Source organism: Dromaius novaehollandiae, chromosome 2, assembly GCF_036370855.1.
Source record: "Dromaius novaehollandiae isolate bDroNov1 chromosome 2, bDroNov1.hap1, whole genome shotgun sequence".
Classification (NCBI taxonomy): Eukaryota; Metazoa; Chordata; class Aves; order Casuariiformes; family Dromaiidae; genus Dromaius; species Dromaius novaehollandiae.
In genome coordinates this window covers 129,634,515-129,654,857 of record NC_088099.1, presented here as the reverse complement: position 1 = coordinate 129,654,857, position 20,343 = coordinate 129,634,515, and the positions used below count along the sequence as shown (strand labels likewise).

At 38.7% G+C, this 20,343-nt stretch overlaps 2 protein-coding genes across 6 annotated transcripts in view; one reads left to right on the top strand and one right to left on the bottom strand.

Annotated features, from left to right (window-relative positions):
• Window positions 1–5,496, top strand: part of SULF1 (sulfatase 1) — a 126,606-nt gene extending 121,110 nt beyond the window's left edge. For 3 of the 5 annotated variants that reach the window (XM_026115206.2, XM_026115209.2, XM_026115210.2), the window contains one exon: window positions 3,073–5,496. In XM_026115206.2, coding sequence (XP_025970991.2) covers window positions 3,073–3,896 — 824 coding nt within the window. In that variant the 3' untranslated portion in view covers window positions 3,897–5,496. The other 2 variants (XM_026115212.2, XM_064507421.1) reach the window with 2 other exon arrangements.
• A 3,665-nt stretch (window positions 5,497–9,161) lies between these two features.
• The window catches only part of SLCO5A1 (solute carrier organic anion transporter family member 5A1), an 82,082-nt gene continuing 70,900 nt past the window's right edge, over window positions 9,162–20,343 (bottom strand). Inside the window, exons 8-9 of the mRNA XM_026115191.2 lie at window positions 19,362–19,426; window positions 9,162–17,840 (exon numbers count right to left, since the gene is read on the bottom strand). Of these exons, the coding sequence (XP_025970976.2) occupies window positions 17,383–17,840; window positions 19,362–19,426 (523 nt within the window). The 3' untranslated portion in view covers window positions 9,162–17,382. The remainder of the gene's footprint in view (window positions 17,841–19,361; window positions 19,427–20,343) is intronic.

The window sequence follows — 20,343 nt, the reverse complement described above, 5'->3', positions numbered from 1 at the left end:
ATCCCTTGTTAGCTTTGAGACAACATAGACGGCATCATGGGATTCTGGGGTACAATAATTGGAGAATGAAGTTAAACTAATGCTTGGTTAAAAGAAAATCTGAAAATGTCTTATTGTGAATAGTTAACAACAATTTTTCTCTCTCGGGCCTATGATGTAGCTAACAGATTGCCAAAATATTGATGGGGAAACCACTGCCATGCAGCTATGCATATGCAATTCATCTGCACTTTCCTGTTCCATATTTTTATAACGAGATTTCTTACAGGGGAAAACCTTTTCTTTACTCCCCGCTTACCTCTCTATACTTCAATTTCAGTGTGAAATTTTTCACACTTACTGTAAGTTTTGGCATTAAGCTGTGAAGTGACCTGCTCAGACAAACTGTAGTCAGCTCTAGCACTTTAGGACACTGCTTTGCTATCTGTTTACATGCACACAAGTTATCTGTGTTCCTTGTGTTTAAACAAATGATTTTTTTTTCTGCTTGACATGAAGATCAAAGACGAATTTCCACTGCCTTCCCAGCTGTGAAATTCCTCGGTCATCAGTGGTCAAAGTGGGACTGCAGAAACACAGTGTGCCCGTTAGAGGGGAAAAGAAGATCCAGCATGTGCAGGGCTGGGTAGCTCCGCTTCAGGCTTTGCTCAGAAATGCAGCCAACTTTGTCGATCTCACTTCCTCACAACACAGCCCTGTCCCTCTGCTGCTGAGGCTGGCAGGAAACCCTGCTCTCCTGGCCGGTCCCGGGACCCCCGGTGCCACCGCGGCTGGCCCAGCTCACCCCAGTGTCCTGCTGCCAGGGCCAGCCCAGGGCCCAAAGCCACCTTTCTGCCCCTGGCTTTGCCTCACATCGCCTGAGCCCACCCCATCCCATTGGTCAAACGGCAGCACTCCCGTTTTAGTTGCTGCCATCAGGTTTCCATATACAGAAAGTGCTGGTGTTTCTCAAGTGTGAGTCTTGATAAATTTGTATATACTGAAGTTCGTTAGCCACTAATTGTTCTTGTAGCAGTTTGTTTTCCTATACAGGCTCCAATTTGGCAAGGAGGAAATTCATGAAACTATCAATACAAATAACAACAGAGCAAAATTTAAATATTGTAGCATTCATAGCATTACTATCTGAGCACGTTTGGTGGCCAGTTTCCTCAAAAGTACATCGTAGGATAGTAAGATTTATTTCTTGAAACCTCTGCTATATTGGATTTTTTTTTCAGGAAGAAATTTATGCATAATTTGACTTATGAAGATGGCTGTCATGTTGCCAGTCCATGATTTTCATTTCTGATGTCTTCTTCAGAAAAGAAAAATAGCAAGACTTTGTTTTGCATCTATCCCCCCAGATCCAAAATGCCTGTGTGGTTTCCTGTAATAAGAAGTTTGCCAAGTGTTTGCCAAGCCACTCTAAGATACAAAACCATGCTTCTAAGAAAAATAAATATTTTTGGAACTTGTTTTAAAAAAGCAAAATATTTACATTTTTACATTTTAAAGTATTTACAGTTGTTGTCTTAAGTGAGGGAATGTCAATTAATATCAAACACTCAAATGTTTCCAGATAGAGAAAGTGGCCCAACCTTTACCGACTCTTGTGGGAGCAGAATAAAGCCCCTCATTGTAAGAAAATCTCAGGTTTTCCTGACCAAGATAATATTTTTCTTGGACAAATTCCTTCCACTATGAAATCCAAAACTAGCAATGAGGCAAAGAATATAAGTTAAGATGTCATATCTTCTGTTTTACTTGAACAAGGAGAAAGGGCAAGTTAAAATACAAATTACAGAGTTGCCCAGAATCCACAGTAGGGGTGAAGGATCCAACCTAAATAAATATTTATACTCAAATCAGGCAGCTGGACTATAGGCTTCCAAGGTAATTGGTACTATCCTACCTGCCAGTATAATCTCAGAAAAAGAATATGTCATTTCACTGAATTAATTACTAAATATTGCCTACAAGATTGTCAGTGAGAACCAGTTTATCATTTTCCCTGAAATGCTTTTCCTTTACATGGTTAGTTTTACCTTGATGTCCACTAGGTGGGTAAAATCTTTGGACTGAATGCAGTCTGTGCAGTGAATCAAATGAAATAGTAGTGTCCCTCAGTGTTACTTGTCAATATAAAATGGGCTTTACACTGCATTTAATAATCTGGGTCACTGTAGTCACTTTTACAAATGGAAATTGGTTTCCTTCATGTCTTTATTTTTTTCTGGGTATGATCAATATAAAAATCCAACTCCACTGCTATTTACAGAATCACATCTATGTTCTTTATTTGGACATATCAATCGATAAATCTGTTAGCTATCTTCTTTGAAAGCTTTAAAAAAAACAAAAATAAGCTTTAGGACATACTGTATCTGTGTATATTTTAACAATATTTTAGATAGTGGTGCATTTCTATAAATTAATTCATACTAAGTTTTACAGTGCTATTTCTTCTACATGCTCCATGTTAATGCTTACCCACTTAATAAAAAATTACTTTTGACTATCATTTATTAAAGACAATTATCTCTGGTACATCTGGTTGATAGAAAAATACGACTGGTTAGTTTGTAGACCATATCTCTCAAGCTGTCTAGACACCAAATTCCTATGGGCTTTGTTGAAGTTCTGGTCACTAATGGCTCTCAGAATTAGTCCTATCTTTTATACTTAACTGTTGTTTGTCTGCTGCATATTTTGGCGGCGTGTTCATGAAAGGCAAATGTGTATTGAAACAACTTTTATGCACTGAAATATCAGAAAAAAGGTTTATCTCTGAATGTCATCACAAAGTCCCTTTAGCCCAGATTCTGCTCTTATCTGACACCCACTCAGCCTAGGGTTGTAGCTGGAGCCAGCTTTGTAGCAGGAGCTGGGAGCTGGGAACGCACCTGAGGCCAGATGATGGAAAGATGATGGAAATGTGGAATATTTTACTATTTAAGCTACATATGTTATGAGTAGTAGTGCTTTTCAGCACATTGGAATAGAAACACGCATGGAAGCTTTACTTTTAAGTAAAGCTTAAGCACTTTTAAGCCGGTGTTCACCATTAGACTTTATTCTTTCTTTTAACAGAGGACAGTTATGGGATGGATGGGAAGGCTAACGTGCCAGATTTCACTGGTGACATCAACTGGCAAGGACTGGAAGACTTGTACAGTGTGAATGAAAGTGTATATGAATACAGATACAACTATAGACTTAGTCTGGCTGACTGGACTAATTACTTGAAGGATGTAGCTAGAATGTTTGCACTGCTGAACAGTTATTATGAGCAAAACAAAACGGACAAGACCAACGCTGCTCAAAACAACGGGGATGTGGACGAATCATCTACACCATTTACCTTGGCGGGAATGACTTCGGCTGAGGAGTCAAGTGGCCTGACTGCAGAAGAGTTGCTGCTTATTCAGCCAATAGACTTTGCAGCCCTAGCTTTGAGCACAGCGATTTTACATCAAGAGAGGAAACTTGAATTAAACAATGCTATTCCTGAGAAAAGTAATTTGAATGACGCACACTGGAGAAATCATCATACAGCTGAAAAATGGATGGAGGATAAAGAATCAGACCGTTTTGATATGGATTTCAGTGGAAACGGTTTGGTAGAGTTGGAGTCCAGGCATAGCTTCATTCTACAACCCATCAGCATTCTTCAGAAAGACGCCCATCAAAACAGCAATGCTATGGAAGATATATTTGAAGATCAGATGTATCTTCCTGTGAGATCTGATGAACCCACTGTTCATCAAGCTGTCAATGTATCCATCAGGAATTCATCTATCGGTACCCAGGAAACAGGAACTATTTTGAAAAAAATGAAACAGAGTCTTGCAGGGGAAATGTCACCAATCCCAAATGTAGAAGGCAGTGCCTCATCTCCACTCTCCTTGGATTAGATCAAGTTGTAAACCATTAAATAAGTTCTCCTTATCTTTTTATTAGCAAACTAATAAAAGTAATCATGACAACTGACATTCCACGTTTATTGTAGATACATTTTGCAGCTAAACTGAGCCCAATTCAGCATCTATGTGTGTGTGTTTGTGTTGATTGTATTCACACACACATGCTTTCACAGCAAGTCTCCAAACTGGGAAACAAGATTTCCAGTTTTTAATATACAGAAACAGTGTTAACTTCCTAATGCAGTAGCACATTCTCTGCAAGCTAAAAATTATTTCCTTGAGGATTTTCAGGTTACTTTTCCTGTTTCCAAATGATCCCACCATGAATGAACATTTCAGTTCACCCAGTCTGTCTGCATAATGTATTTTTGATAAATTATTTTAACCACTGGAATTTCTTAATGTCATGCTTTTGAGCAAAATGATGTTGCACTTTTAAAATCTGTATGCCATACCATTTATGAATCTAATACTTCACATGTTCTTAGTTTGCTCATTGTCTAATGTAATTGTGAAACCAATAAATAGATTGACAGGAAAGAGGTAATCAGCATGGATTGTGGAAACAGATTGTTTGAATAATATTTTAGCAAAAATATTGCATGTTTTGTTACTTTGATTTAATTAAATTTATTCTCAGAAAGGTATGGCTAATGATTGTTAACTCTAGGAGGATTTGTTTAAATTGGATTGTTTCCCTATATATTGATATTGTCAGTATTAAAAATCCATGAGTCTTTTTTTTTTTTAATTGATACTGGTAGAAAGGTCTACGTCAGTACATATATGTTTTTGTCACTGCATTTGATTTTTTTTTTAGCCTGAATGATATCTTGAAAGCATTATTATCATTTTGAGACTTAAATTCTTTTTGTTTTGTTTTGTTTTGAACAGGCATTAAAGGGAATGGTAAAATCATATTAGATTTACATTATTCTAGATAAAACAGGCACATGAGGTCAAAAATAGTAGTTTAGAAAATTTTTGTTGTATTGTTCAAATTTCTTTCTTTAACTTTACCAAACATTAAATTTTATAAAGTATAATACAAAAATGACTTTGAAAATCTGTACTAGTAGAAACTTAATATCTTCCCTTGCTTTTATTTTTTTAATTTGTAAGTAATTATCACAACAACAACAAAAGAGAATTACTTCAAACAGATGCAATTCCATCATGTCCAATTCACAGGAATGTTTCCTATCTATTACATGTTATTTAGTGTAGGGAGTATTTTTTGGCTATTGCAAGCACTGCAGGTTAAACTTACATTCATCGCTTTTAATTTGAACTTATAAAAAGGAGATTCTTTCAGTAGGATTTTCATAATTTTAAGAAGTGGTCTTTTTGATGGACTCTGTAAATATGTTAAAATTAACTAGCTGTTTATCTGATGTATGTGTCATGGGCTGATTGATAGAACAAACGTATTTATGGTCATGAATGATGCTATTTGTACATAGATTTCAAGTTACTAGGATACTGTGTTTTTAAATCTTGTATAATATTTCTGTGATACTTTTATAGAACAATTCTGGCTTCAGGAAAGTCTAGAAGCAATATTTCTTGAAATAAAAAGTGTTTTACTTTACCTGCTTCAGAGAAGTCCAGATGATCTAGTTTTCCCAGTAATTAAGAATTATTTTTAAGATATGTTAACAGTTTCACTTGCAGTTTTAAGAATCCATCCATGGTTAAAGCAATGGGTAACAAAATGGCACATTACATTCTGTTAGTTATAAATTATTCCTGGAGATTGTGAATAATATATATTTTTTGTTCAAGATATGCTGTGATTATTTTAATTCCCAATTAATCTGGTGTTTCCTTCCTTGAAGTAGATGCACCAAGTTGCACAATCAGAGGTTCACAGGAGTAAAGCAAAGTTACATGGTGCCTTCCCCAGGTTTGCCATTTTCCCTCCTCCATTACAGCAAAGTGTAGAAGACAAAGTGTAGAGTGGCCTGTGGAGCCCTTGTCAGGAGGAGTCCTTCCTTGGGTAAAAGTGAGCATTCACAAAACAGACCTTAGGCTTATTAAAGACAAACTCTTTCCCTTACTTATTTTCTATGTCTCTTCAGTGGCCTGGGAATAAAATTAGCTTCATAGGCTAAAATCAGCCTTTGAAGCCATGCTTCTTTCCTTTATACAGTCCTCGGACACTGACACTCCTGCAAACATGAAATTAGAGCGGACATTTCTAGCAATCAAGAAAGGGGGCCAATAAAGAACTTCGGTGCTCAAAAAACAGTCCCTGCAATGCTAGGTAGACCCCTGAGAGATGTCTGTCCCAGGAAATCACACTGGCAAACAGAGGATGTTTTCCAAAACAGGCAAGGTTTTGAACAACAACAGCCTGAGCAGGATGAGTTAGGAAGTTCAGGAGAACTTTCAAGGCAAAGGTAAACTTTAAGTAAGGTCCCATACAGCTACCTTACACCAATATCTTTCTGCAGAGAACTATCCAGCACCAATCAGGTGTCCTCCGTAGGTGAGTTTCTTTGAAAGACCCAAACCAAGCAAGGTGCCTTCTTCTCTCTTAATGCTTGGGCAGAGATACAGAAGGGAAAGGTGTTGTCCATCCATTCTCCTCACTCGTGCTTCCTCCTTACCAGACAGCTTAAAGTACTTACTCAGAAATGGAAGATGTGAGTTCATGTCCTCATCTTGAAAGAGTTCAGCCTTCCTTCCTCCAGGATAGGGCCCTGTCCTCCACATTGCGTGACAGTTAAAGTCAGCCATTTTTTACAGCTCTTGTAGCAATGTCTAAATGTAGTACAAGAGGGAAGAGGGGGGAGCCTCATTCTGTCCTAACCTGAGAGGTTAGGATTTTTATCAGGGAGCGACGGGTTCTGATCCTTGCTTTCTGCAAACATGCAGTGCATCAAATATAAAACCAACCCAAAGAGAAGGCACCAGAAGCTGCCTGTTGTTCTCTTAGGCAGGTGTCCTAAGCAGTGTGCTATACAGCCTCTTGCTGTACATTTTGCATTTCATAGTGTACTGTACTTCTTGTCCCATAGCTGAGGAATACCACTCTGTTAGCAGCATGGTCTGATTGTCAGGGAGCTCTTACAGGCATTAGGTATTCATAGACTGAGGAAGGAAATGAGTACCTAAAGCTGACTTCATAGACAAGTGCTTCTAACAGCAGGCAAGGAGGAGTACCTTCACTTTTTTTAATCCGCAAAGTAATAGGTCCGTCTTTTTAGTTGAAAGGCAGTGCATAGTTAGCTGCTTTCAGGGCCCAGAGCTATGGATGGGAGGTTATCATCTGAGTCGTTTCCTCTGGGATTTATAAGAAGGCAGCCAGGCCTGCCCTAACACCTTGGAATGTGTGAGACACTTCCTGAGACTTCCCACCAACTCAAAGCCCTCAAGAAAAGTAAAGGTGGATAGTGCTTCATTTCCGTAACATTCGTGATTTTAGACATGAGTCAGTTGCTGCTATGAGCAGGTAACTCCTGTTGTGCCTGAAGCATTAATGCACACAAACAGCTATTTTAAAGGCACTTGGAAAACATTTGAATCACAGCGTCATCCCTGAGTCTAGCCATCTCTAAGCCTATGTGACAGCTGAGTGGAGGGTTTTTCAGAGCACAGGTCTAGGCACAGACACCTCCCCTCCCCAAAAACTTTATCTATATTTCATTTTAGATGCCTGCAGCTTTGTCTACATTAGCAGTCACTGAAACACAATAGGAGAGGATCTGTGTAGTGAAACAGTTGGGGCCGAGAAGCCAAGAACTACACTAATGATGTTCTCAGGGGATTTACTCAGGATTGGTCTTGCAGCCTGAGCACCCATGGGTGGTCAGTGCCCAAAAGGTGTGATGCTGTAATAAAACCTCCTTGCTGAGTTTCAGCAGACAGCTGTACAGTTTGTGTGCTCTGACACCACTCTGCAGTGAAAACCAAAATGTAGTAAGTGGGGTACAAGCTGCAGAGCCACTTCAAAAACCTAGGTCCCATCTGAACGGGTGCAACCACAGCCTGAGCTGTCTTGGACCTGTCTGGGGTAATTTTACTCCCGATCACGCAGCAGATGTCAGTGCAGAGCCACACAGCTGTGCGTCTGCTGTGGCCCTTGCACCAACCCACAGTGCTTTTAGGTCCTGCCAAGGTTGCCCATTCATTCAGTTTTAAACTAGCAACAATATTCTTGATGTGCTAGAAATCTATTGATGATAATGTCATCCACAGCATATTCCTTGAGTTAACAGCTCAAGTCTTGGACACTAATGACATTAAAGGGAATCTGCAAGATGTCTTTTACATGGTTATATTTATTTGAAATGAAAATGGAGAAGTCTTACTTTGAATCTGGAAGTCAAGCAGGATCTGGGTCTCACAGATTTGTCTGCCACCTCTGTGAACAGCAGTTCTGCTGTACTGCGTTTGCTCCCTCGCTGTGGACATCGGCCGAAGCTGTGCTGCTGGCTGAGGACTCAAATCTGCCATGTGCTATGCACCGTGCCTTAGTTTCTGACTTTGGCCTGAAACTAAAGGCACTTAGATACTTCCTGAAGACAAGCTGTGTCTCGGATTCATAGCAGTCGCACTACAAAGCAGTGAGGAAGTTTCAGAGAAAGAAGGCACAGCTCACTCCACAGTGAAACATGTAATACAGGGCAAAGTACTTGAAGTATGAAGGCTCAATAATGCAATGTGTCTTGAAAAAGATTTTCAGCTTCAACCTACTCTTTTAAAGACCAGGCTGCCTTGCAACAGAATTTTCACCCATGGATACATCTATACTACTAAATAAAAGTGGGGCCAGAACTCTAAAAACAAATGCATGAACTAGCTTGCATCCACACTGCTAGATCAGACTGGCTACCTCCACATTATATAGCACTTTGTCCTCAGTCGCCTCTTGAACCTTCTCGGCTTCATGCCCTGTCCCTCTTTTACTGAGCCACGTGGATGGTAGGTACTCTTGTACCCCCTGTATTTTTCCATCTGTGTCAATATCTAGTTCATACAAATTTGTATGTCTTAGAATGTAATTAATGAGTATGTAATTAACCAAACTTGGTGCTAGAGCAAACTGTGGAATTTTACTGTTTATTTCAGTGAGACCAATACTTAGCTGTGATTCAGCAGTCACTGAATTCAGTGGAAAGATGTGTTTTTGTCTAACTGAGCACTTAAAAGCCCATCCAAATATTTCGTCACCCGATCCAGGCTGACTGCACACTCACCCAGGCACCATTTTTTCTCCTTTTCCTTTTTTTTGTTAGAAATAAAACACACTTGATATGCTATTTTTTATTTTCAAATATCAAGTATTCAAGAGTTTGTTTTGTAAACACGTTTACAACAGATGCTGACAATAGATTTCATTAAACAATGTATTATACAGCTTTAAAATTACTCTAAGCTCTGCTGAGAAATAAATATCAATTAAAAATCCCCACAAAGGAGCCTACAGTATGCAAAAAAAAATGCATAAACCAGTTAGTCTCTTTTTATCACAGCACAGCACCCACGCATTCATACAATCATACATACTCTACAAATTTCCTTAATACTCTACACATTTGCTTAATAACCAATTTTTTAAAACCGAACAGTTACGGGCAGTGTGCCCACTCCATGCTCCTAACATACTACCCACATTAATTTGTTGCTGTTCTGTTTAAATCATTTGGTAGAGGTACGCACTGCAGCCAAGGACAAAACTCCCATTTGCTCCAGGGGGGCAAAGAGCAGGCCTTTACGAGGAAAGTCTTCACTGAAATGTGCATCACAGTGATTCCAAATTCACTTTTGTACAGAAATTCAGTTCAGGATGATTTTGTACAACTTTTTATTTTGAAATTTCCCTTCACAAAGTGCTGTTTCCAAACACCTTTGTTAAAGAGGTAAAATTTCTGACCCATCAGTCTGAGGTGCAGTCTTAGTGCTATGAAGACCATGAATGCCTCCTCTGAATGAGCAGTCCAGACACACCACCACAAAATAACGTCCTGTCAGAATTCTAAATGTAAGGGTGACATATTGTCTCTTATTTGTTAAAACCAAAACCATCAGTTTTAAATCCTGGCTTACTTGAAAGTTGGCTGATTTGGCCTTTTTCCATTGTTGGAGCTAGAACTTGCTCTTATTCTACCCCCTTCCTTCTAGTATCTCATGGAAGAATATTAATATTTTAAATTTGAATCCTCAATTTAATTCAAACATTTACTGATGAAAGTAGGAGCCTGCTTGGATAAGAAGCCCCAGAATTTAGCCCAGTGTTTCTCTTCATTCCTATAAAATTTATTTTCAGTGTCTGCTTAAGTAAAGCCACTAAATAAAGTAACATTCTACAGGAAGATGAACACATCCTATGTTGGATTGCTTTAGCCTATATAGCTTCTACTTTAGTTATTAGCGCTGGGCCAAATCCTGTACTGCTTCCTGAAATGACTTTCCCACAGAAGGGCTAGGTAGGAATTGGTACATTAGGAATTATGAACACTGTCTTTGCTGGAACAGTTCCAGACTTTAACAATAAAAGCACATGCATTTGCATCATTGACATGCCTTAAATATGGCATTTAAATCATAGTGAATACACCACAAAATACTTCAGTATCTATTAGCACCACAGTGTTGTTTAGTCATTTGTTAAAAGCTTATTGAGCTGGCTCATTCTTCCTTGAGCTGAACAATCTTTTGGATACTTCTTGTAGCCCTTCACGAATTCCACAGCCTTCCACCTATTCTGTATTATGGACAAAATCTTATTACAGGATAACATTGTGACAACTGGTTTGAGATAGAAAAAAACAGAAAATACACTATAGACAATGGATAATGCAATAATCAGAACAGTAGAATTGAACTTGAATGGATAAGCATCTAAACACTTGAAAATGAGAAAAGTTCAGAGCTACTTTGAACTTACAAAATTAGGCCTGTGGTTAAAAGGCTTTCTTAAGTCAATAGAAAATAGCTTATCCGAAGGATTGGAGGCTTATGGGTTTCTGCTAAAAACTACAGTTATTAACAGTATATGAATATGGATATTATCAGCTGTCCTCTTTAATTTATATAATATGTTCTATGGAAATGATGGGGAAAATTTCCTTCCTGAGGACTGAGTAGGCTTTCAAACCTTTGGCCACATGGTAACATGTATTAGTGAGATTCAACAACAATGTAGGGAAAAAGAATCCTGTGAACTCTGGCTACATCCAGTCCCAAGCTGAGGCTTCCCCATCCCTATTCTATGATAAGATTTACATTTAACCTTTTAGAATTGTTATACAGAAAACAAATGATATAAGAAGAAAGCCCTAATTCTATACCAAAGAATGAATCTACCATCATGATGAGGACTACCATCTTCTAAATACTTTAAAGCATAAAAATACATAAAATCTAGTCAAATATGTGAGGAAACTGAAATATGTTAATACAGGTTTTCCTAAAACTGGCAAACACTGTCCAAAGCTACCCGATTCATATTCCAGTCCAGGTAAATCTCTGTTATTAGGTGTTTTGACCCGCTGGAGAGCAGTGGAGAGAAGCCACAAGTAGATCACTTCAGCTGTGGGAACCCAAACAATGCAACATGACTTTCCCTAGTGCCATTATAAAAAAGATGTTATTGAGAAAAGACAAGGATAAACTTGTTAAGGAAGCAGGTTTTCGTCAGTCTATGAAAAAAGCAGTACTAACCAGTGAACAGAGTACAAAAGCTGAACAAGCACTTGGTATCACTTACTTAACATACATTTGCTAAAGTGGCAGCTTGTCAGTGTCCAATCCAATGAACTGGGCCAGTTCTTCAGTCTTGTCATTATATTGATGAGGCTGACAATCTGGCACCCAAATAGCAGTAAGACACTTTGGACCTATTTATTACCAGTTTTATGTCAATATACCACCAGCAAAATCTGTGGTATTACACACAGAAAGTGTAGTAAGGCAGCAGTAAGTCAGGCATTTGGGGAAAAACATGCGAGATCAGTACAGAAGGTGCTGAACTTCCTCCCAGCCATGCTCCCTGGAGTTACATGGAGCAGATAGTGCTGTCTGCGCTGTCCACGTGTGGGATACTGAAAATGTGTCATCTGAACATCTAGGTCCCAATTCTGTGAAAGGGCAGACTTTGAATCTACAGCATTACTTCAGCAATTTCAGAGGCTTTAAGGCCAGAAGGATGTCCTTATCTAAACTGTCCTCCCATATAACTCCTAGATTTTCAGCCAGAAATTCTGAAACATTGCTGGAAGAGCTAGCACGTGTCTTTGGGTATGTCCAGAAAATATTTCAATGCAGAATTGATAGTTATCTGAAATGATCAGACAGCAGCCAGCTCTGGCTGGATTAGATGACATTTTACTGTAGTTAGCATGGCTCTGAACCTACCCTAGCTGGATTTGCTGAGGAGAAATCAGCTCATTTAGCATTAGTCCTCTAAAAGTCAGACATCCAGACTAAATGTGTTGTCATGCATCCTCCATAAGCAGCAGAGGGTGGGCCGAAGTGGCCTTTATTTAGGTGCCTAATCTACACCTTTGATGACAGAAGGCCTGACTGCACAGAGCCCAGATGTCTAACTTCAATGATGTGCCACTCTTCCATATGGCCAGGGTGGTGAGATGACTTGTACCTCTTGTTCTGGAGCTAACTCTACTGCCTGGGTGCAGATATGCTCAGGATGCCCTCCACTTTTGTAAGTGGAATATTAATTTCCTTCACTGTGTAATCCCTCTCTCCCACATTCCTTTATCCTAGCTAGAATTCTAGTAAAAAGCTTTACAATTTATAATGCTAAATGTTGCTACCTGGAACTGAGTATATTTGAAACTAAAAGCTTTCCTCTATATATATCCATATACACATATATATATATAGCTACATGTGAATGCCACAGGGAAGTACTTGAGTGCTACTTTGTGCTGTTCTGCTTACAGTTATCTCTGAATCCATGGGAAAAAAATCTCTGCATGGAAATTACTTTTTGAGAACACTTTTCTGAATGTATGTGAGCTTCAGTCCAATACTTAATTGCGTGCATTATTTTTAAGTGCATCACTTAGGTGTATAAGCTTACACACACACTTAAGTGTTCTGCAGGATCAGGGCCATGATGGATGAATACCTAATGCTCTGAAATGTATGAGGGGATTTGTGCCCCTGCTTCACTTGGAACACAGCAAGCTCTAAAGAACTGCATGTCAGTACCTGCATTTCTAAACATACAGTGGCTGGTCAAAGAATTGAAATCTTCCAGTTAAATATAAATTGCACCATAATATTCTACAGATACAGAAAGCTATGCTGTAACTGTTCAAGCTGTACTGAAAGCTTATAAAATGCCACCAATTCCAAATTATACCACATTACATCTAATCTGTGCATGGGGAAAAGAGGACCAAAATGCAGGACTTTGCCTAGACTTCATAAATACGGTGTCCCACTCTTCAGATATTCTTGACACGACCACAATCCCTGAAAGCTCTACGCACCACTTTTCTGATGGTGCATGGGAGACTAAACAGGGATGACTGTCTGTTCAGCCAGGTCCATGTACTGGGGGCACTTCTCATGTCCTTCACTCCATATCATGAACACCTGGTGTAAGAGGAAAATAGGTTGTCCTTATGATGACATGATGGCTCTTCGTGGACTTGTAATTAATCTCTGGATGTTGTTGCTCCACATTATTCATGACTGTTTAACTGGAGGTAGAAAACTTGGTTTTGCTACTAGTAACAGACCATGGGAGAACAGAAGCCCTGCTTTAACTTTCTTGTGCTTGTTGATAATCTAGCTTTAGTGCATGGGGTGGGGAGGGAAGGTGGCAGAAGTTATGATGAGATTAAACTGAAACCAGAATGACTTGAAGATCTTGGTTTTTACAGTCTGTGGTCAGATTGTTTCATGGCAGGATGACAGTGTGATTGCCTCCACTGGATGATAGATAAAGATGCTTTTTTCTTGTGAGGCAGTCTACCACCAAGCACTGATGGTGAGTTCTCATAGGGATGCACACAGCTTCTCTGTTGATTCTGCTTCCTCTGGGAATTATAACCTCAAAAATTAGTAGGTGTTTTCAACAGGTCTCAGTTCATATTTCAATGTTGACAATGTTCGAAATACTCTAAAAGCTCATGTGTTTTCCCCGCCTGTCTTTATTGGCTCAAATTAGACTGTTGTATCTTGTTCATAAGAAAGCCTCCTTTAGGAACTAGTCAAAAATTAGCCAGAGTTTTAGTTTTCTTTGCTTCAGAGGATGCTGACATAATGAAATGATTTTGTAGGAATATATTTATATTGTCATAATTATTTATAACAAAAAATACTGGAGAATTTTTATATTTAATTTTATGTTTTCCATCTAATTTTGAAGCCAAAATTAAAAGGCTATAGAAAGTATGTAAACAAGACTTTTTCAGTATTTCTGGAGTGAACATTTTTCCCTCTACATTCCAGTTTCTCTTAAGAAAGAATGTTTTTTAGAATTTGAAGCATCAGGATTTCCAGAAAAATAAATTCTCAATTCTGACCAGCTCTGACTGAATTCCCTTGAAACTAGCTCAGAACTGCAGCAGTTGCAGAGCTGCCACTTCTATTACTCTTATCCTCTGTGACCAGTGTTAGTTCCTGAAGATCCAACAAGCCTCATCTGCTCCCACTTTTTATTCCTATGGAGCAGAAGCCCACAGAAGGCATAAAAGAGAATAGAAACAGAGCAGATGAATCAATTCCAGCCTTTTATGATTCTCTAAATGCTCTATTTTTGAGGTATTGGAAAAGATTGTCTCTCTTCACATCATCCTCTGTTGATTAAAATGGGTTGGTTTCTTACACTCTCTCCTACCACTTTGCCTCAAATTTTGCCAAGGCAGGAATTTCTTGGTGCAAGGAGCATCCCAGACTCTAGCAGAAGGAGCCATTTTTATCATCTGCTCTGATCTGCTATAGCCAAAGAAATGCACCCAGTATTTTTGAACCAAGAAAATTTATTCTTGGGGAGGAGAACCACAGAAGTTATGTCCCAGACTGCACATACTGACTGGGGATGTATTGGGCCGAGTGGCAGCACAAGAGAAAAAAAATACTCAGGCTTGACTCCAAAAAGCTATTAATAGCTAAAGAATAGCAGGAGGTGACTGAAAGTATTAAACTTCTCATTAAAGTCAATAATATTCTTCCATGTTACATGCTGCAGTAGAGATAAAAGCTAGAAACATCTGTGAATTTGCATCCACAGAGAGAGCAGAAGTGACATAAATGAATGGATGCACTCCGTGATAAATAGTCATCATCTCAAGCAGGCTCTGGGACCAGTGTGGTGGGTAACTTCATGTACCAGTCAAGCAGAGCAGTCAACGATGGAAGGCAGCTGGCAAAGGAGGAGGAGGAGAGGGAACCCTGTTCTTCCCAGGTCAAATCAATGGATGCCAAAGAGAGTTTTGCCATTAACTTCAACAGAAACAGGACTTGGTTCCATGTATTGTTTGATCAACTTACAAATTGTAAATTAAAAAAACAAACAAACAAACAACAAAATTGTTCTTACATTGCCAAAGCCTCCCAAACATTTTTTACTCTGTTCAAAAATACATAGAAGTTCTGCTCTCCTATTTATTTTTATTCACACTCCCCACATAGCAAAATTCAGGTCTTCCCACTATTGAATCCTCTTAAAAGAATTCATTTAATTTCTGAAATTTCTAAGACGTTCCCTGCAGGGCAAGATACAGCTTTGACTTCCTGGTGTCCACCTGAAATCATTCTCTGCCCTTTGAGACATCATTAGTACATCATGAGAAGGGCACGACAATGCCTCCAGAGTAAGATATGAAATGCTAAGTACATTTGATTAAAAAGTCTCAATGTCTCCAGGGGAGAAAACACATGATAGTAAGTTGGAATAAGCAAATGCCATATCATGTCTCCTGAGTCCATGCTTGGAGACAATCTCTATTCCTAGCTCTTCTCCTGGAAGGTTGGACAGCGGTCTCAGACTTTGTCTTCAAAGAAAGCTTTAAAAGAAGCTGAGAAAAGTAGTAAAGGCAGCCACACATGGGACAAGTGATAAAACTTGAAGAGAAACCCATCTGTCCATTAGAAAATGCAGCACTGCACTCGATGGGAGTGCAATGCTGTTCAGAAACACGAGCAGGCACTGAGGGAGGGAAGCCGTGCAACATCCCCGTGGCTCACTGCCAGCACCCCAGAGGTAGGGTGCTCAGGGGGTGAGACAGGCAGAGCTGGGGTAGAAATGGGGGCAATCTAGGGGTCTGAGACAGCCCTCGCTAGTCTCAGCAACACTCTCCTCCTCACTGGTGGGAAGTGCACTGCAGCGGCAGTGCCGGTAAACGAGGGAGAAGCTCTGGGCTATGCACTGCTGAGTGCAAACCTGTTTCCAGCACCCTTGAATCAATTCTCAGATCAGGCCTGCCAGCAAGCCATGCCACCTCACTTCCCTCCCTGCACCTTCTGCTCTCAGCGAGAGGCTGCAAAGCCCCAAACAGCAGGTGAGTCACAAAAAGAAGCCATTAGCGCTCTCTTGAGATTTTTCACCTAAGCTGAACTAGACCAGCATGCATTTTTGAAGTACAACCATCAAGTTATAACTGGATTTTTTTCTTCTTCAGGAAAAGTATGGATTTGGTGTAAGCAACGCTCACCCAAATAACTGTTTATATCATTACAGAAATATGCAACTATCTGTTATGGTATGTGTGTATGATTCCTATATCTTAATGTTCTTACAAATTAATAAGGAAGTTTTTTACTCCAAGCATTACACTTTTGAAGCCTGTGTACTTTGTTAAGAATTACTGCATATTATCAAATGAAAATTAATGCATGTTTTAACAGGATAAAGATCTTATGCCTCAATATTTGCAAACATTACCTGATGCATAACTTTTTTATGGCTTAACATGTCATTAACAGTACTTTAAACTTTATGTTCTTTTTTGATCTAATGTGTATGTCTGAAAATAGCCCCTTTCAAACTGAGTTGCAGTAATGTTTTTTAAAAGCAAACTTTAAACTTAATTTGCTGCACATACAATTATCCAAGTAAGTTGCATAGTTTAAACAAGTTCAGTTGTGCTTTGTAGCAGAACTCACAGTAATTTCTCATCTCTTAAAAATATGATTTGTGGATGTGAAGTTATGATACATTTAAGAATTTTTGTGAAGTCTAGACATCAATGATATGAGTTTTTTTCACTCTTCCACTGACTTTTGCTGTTCATAATACCTCACCCTTACATTGATATTAGATTAGTGCATGGACATTTAATGGACACACCTGAAATAATTACAAAGAGAAATAAGAACTTGGGTTGGTTTGAGGTATCCAGCCCTCAGAAACATACCATGGTTGTTTGCAATAAGCTTTGTTGGTTTTATCATGTGTTACATTTAGATTAAAAATAGAAGGCACAGGTGTTTCACAAGGCGCCATATTTAAGTCAACCAACAAAACTAAATATTACATTACCAAGCCAGGGGTCTATATCTCAGCAGTGACTTCTTCCAAAGCATTTTCATTTGAGGAATTTATTGCTTCTGAAAAAGGGCCAGGGTATGTCTGTGCTATGCAATTCATTCCTTGTGCCACACTGATGTCTCCACACTGATCTCCTCGACAACTGAAGGTAGGGCAGGATCTAGTCCGTGCATAGTTTTGCTGAGGTCCAGTTTGGCCTACCATCTCACTCACAGTGTTCACCGGTGAAGCCCTCCACCTCTGTCTCTGCAGTTGCTCTTCTTTACACTTAATGGAGTACCAGGCCAAAAAAATAAAAAAGAATCCCACAAACTTGAGACCAGCTGCCAATCCAAAGTAGACAAAACGAAATGAGGTGACATCGTATTCCCAACAAGATCCTTGTACGCCACAGTCCTGTTGCCAAAGCATGCATGTGGTATCAATAACAGCCCCAAAATAAATTGGAGTGGGAATGTAAGCTGAAATAAAAATAGCAACAGAAATAATGTGTTAGCCTACAGTGGAAGACTTCTAAAGAAACTACATGCCTTAGTCAAGCAGGTGTAGGTCAAGAAGTTTTGAGAGGATTTCTACGCTACTCTTCTTCCACATAATGTGAAAAGTGGAAGACTGGTCCGCTGATCTTCCCAACAATGCTATTTATCCCACAGACAAAATGTACCAACAATGTGAAAGAACTCAAACAACAAATACAATGCAATGCCACCTCACAATAATTAATGCCTCTGTCTGGGGTCCCCAGCCACTTCTGCGTGAACTACATGCTGCCCGAAAGAAACTGCAGTGTTGCTCTCAGGAAATAAAATGAAGCAGAGGAACAAAATATGATGTTATTTCCAGAGCATTACTTATTGAAAATCATTACCTGTGAGCTGGGAAAGATTGGGGGTTGCTGCTACAGATTAAGGAAAAAATTAAAGCCTCGAAGAACATAAAATGTAATTTTCTTACTGAAGATGGATGGAAGAGATGGGAGAACTGTTATTTTTAAATTGTTCTTTCAAATAAATCTTCCTCAGAAATAAGAGTTTAACTTTTAAGGCTGCCACAAATGTTGCCAGCCTATTAAATGCTCCTGCTTTTCTTGGAAATGTGACACATTTAAGACAAGTCAAAAGAGGCCTTTCTCAAAGAAAACTTCCTCCTTACTGACCAGGTGCAACTATGCGGGCTTTTCCTCTCGTTCTTGTTTATAATAATCAGTGCAAGCCCTATTCACACTTTTTGTTGTAGCTGAACACCTGGAGTGCTCTTTATAGGCGGGATTTTATAAGTTCAAAAGCATGAAAGAAATCACTTTGTGTAAAAAAGATTTTTAACAAGCATTCTTTTTGCTTTGAAACATTTGAAATTAGACCTTAAGATACAATTGCTTCTTATTTTAGAAAAGCAAACAGCTACTGCTATTGCTGAAAGCAAAAATATATAGCTGCTTCTTTAAAAAAAACCTTATAAAATGATAATTAGTAACTATATTAATATGTGCAATAGATACATAGGGTGAGTGCTGGTACTACATCACCTTTTCCAAGTAACCCTTGTTCCTGTCTTTGAATATGCAATACTATGTTCAGGAGAAGAACAAAACTGAAGATACACTTATTGCCACTATGGACAATATTTAAAAGAACATTACTGTTCTTACAGTTAATTGTTAATTTATCAAAACCTGAATCTTTTATTGAGAAAATGACTATTTTGACTTATCTCTTTTTTTAAAAGATTTTTAAATAAAATTTCAAAACTGTAAAAATATCTCTTTCTGGGACAAAAATGTTGTCCCAAAAAGTCAGTAATAAAAATTAAGATTAAATACAATCTCAGTTACAAAGCTCAGAAGCTACTAATTTTATGTTCCTAATGACAATTAGTGGCAGATTTATGGAATTTTAATATTTTATAGCACATTTAAGCAAAACATGGTGAATCTTTTGAAAACAGGGGGATTTATATGAATGCTCAGTAACCGCAAGACTTACCAAGAGTTCGTAATAAAACAAACTGCATTCCTAGTGCAAAGGGCCGTTCCCCATCTTCCACAGACCTAGCAAGCAAAAACAAAAGTCCTTTGAAGAAACAGTCCTGACAGATAATCATTGTGGTAAATTTTAGCCTCACCTCCTGGCTTTTTTTCTGAGCTATAATGAATCTCTATCTCAGTTTCTCCCATTTAGCTTCTAATATTGTTAAGTCTTATTGCTAGGAAAAAATAGCCAAACCCTCCTGTTCCTGTTTAACCAAAATCTCGGTCCTGTCTTTGGATCATTTTTTGCCAATGTAAGGCCTGAAGAATTTGATCCAAAACTATTAAGGAAATTGGAGAATAGACCTAAAATGTACATGTTTTCTCATAATAATTTCCTTTATTTTGATATAATCTTGTGCTTTATCTTCTTAATCTTTTTCAGACCAGTGATCCTACGCTAAATGGAGAAGTTGCTGAAAGCTGGAATCTACCTCTGAATTTAACAGATCTCTTCTTAGTATAAGCACTTCAGAACTCTGTTAGGAAACATATTTGTGCTTTACTAAAATTGTTTGCAATTCCATTGTGGAGTATTACTAGTTTGTACTCAGTCCTTTGAGGAGTATTACTAGTTTGTACTCAGTCCTTTGAGAGCCTGACATTTTTCCCCTTGAGGCTAATGGAAGACATCCCCATTACCTTGGCTGAGAAGGAACGGCGTTCCAAGAGACTGCTTGGATGCTTATTATTACAAGCAGGCAACTTGTAGTGACATCAGATTATGAGATAATGAACACACAAACAGATTACATGCAACGGCTGGAAGGTCAAGGTTCCAGAGTCAAGCACTCACTCAGAAACTGAGAAATCAGAGAAATAATTTGGGCCACAAACCTTGGATGGCTGCACTGTACATGACATGGGACCCATTTGGTTTTTCACGGAACATTGTAAAACCCTCCTCAGAAGATTTTCCTTAAGAACCTCAATATTGC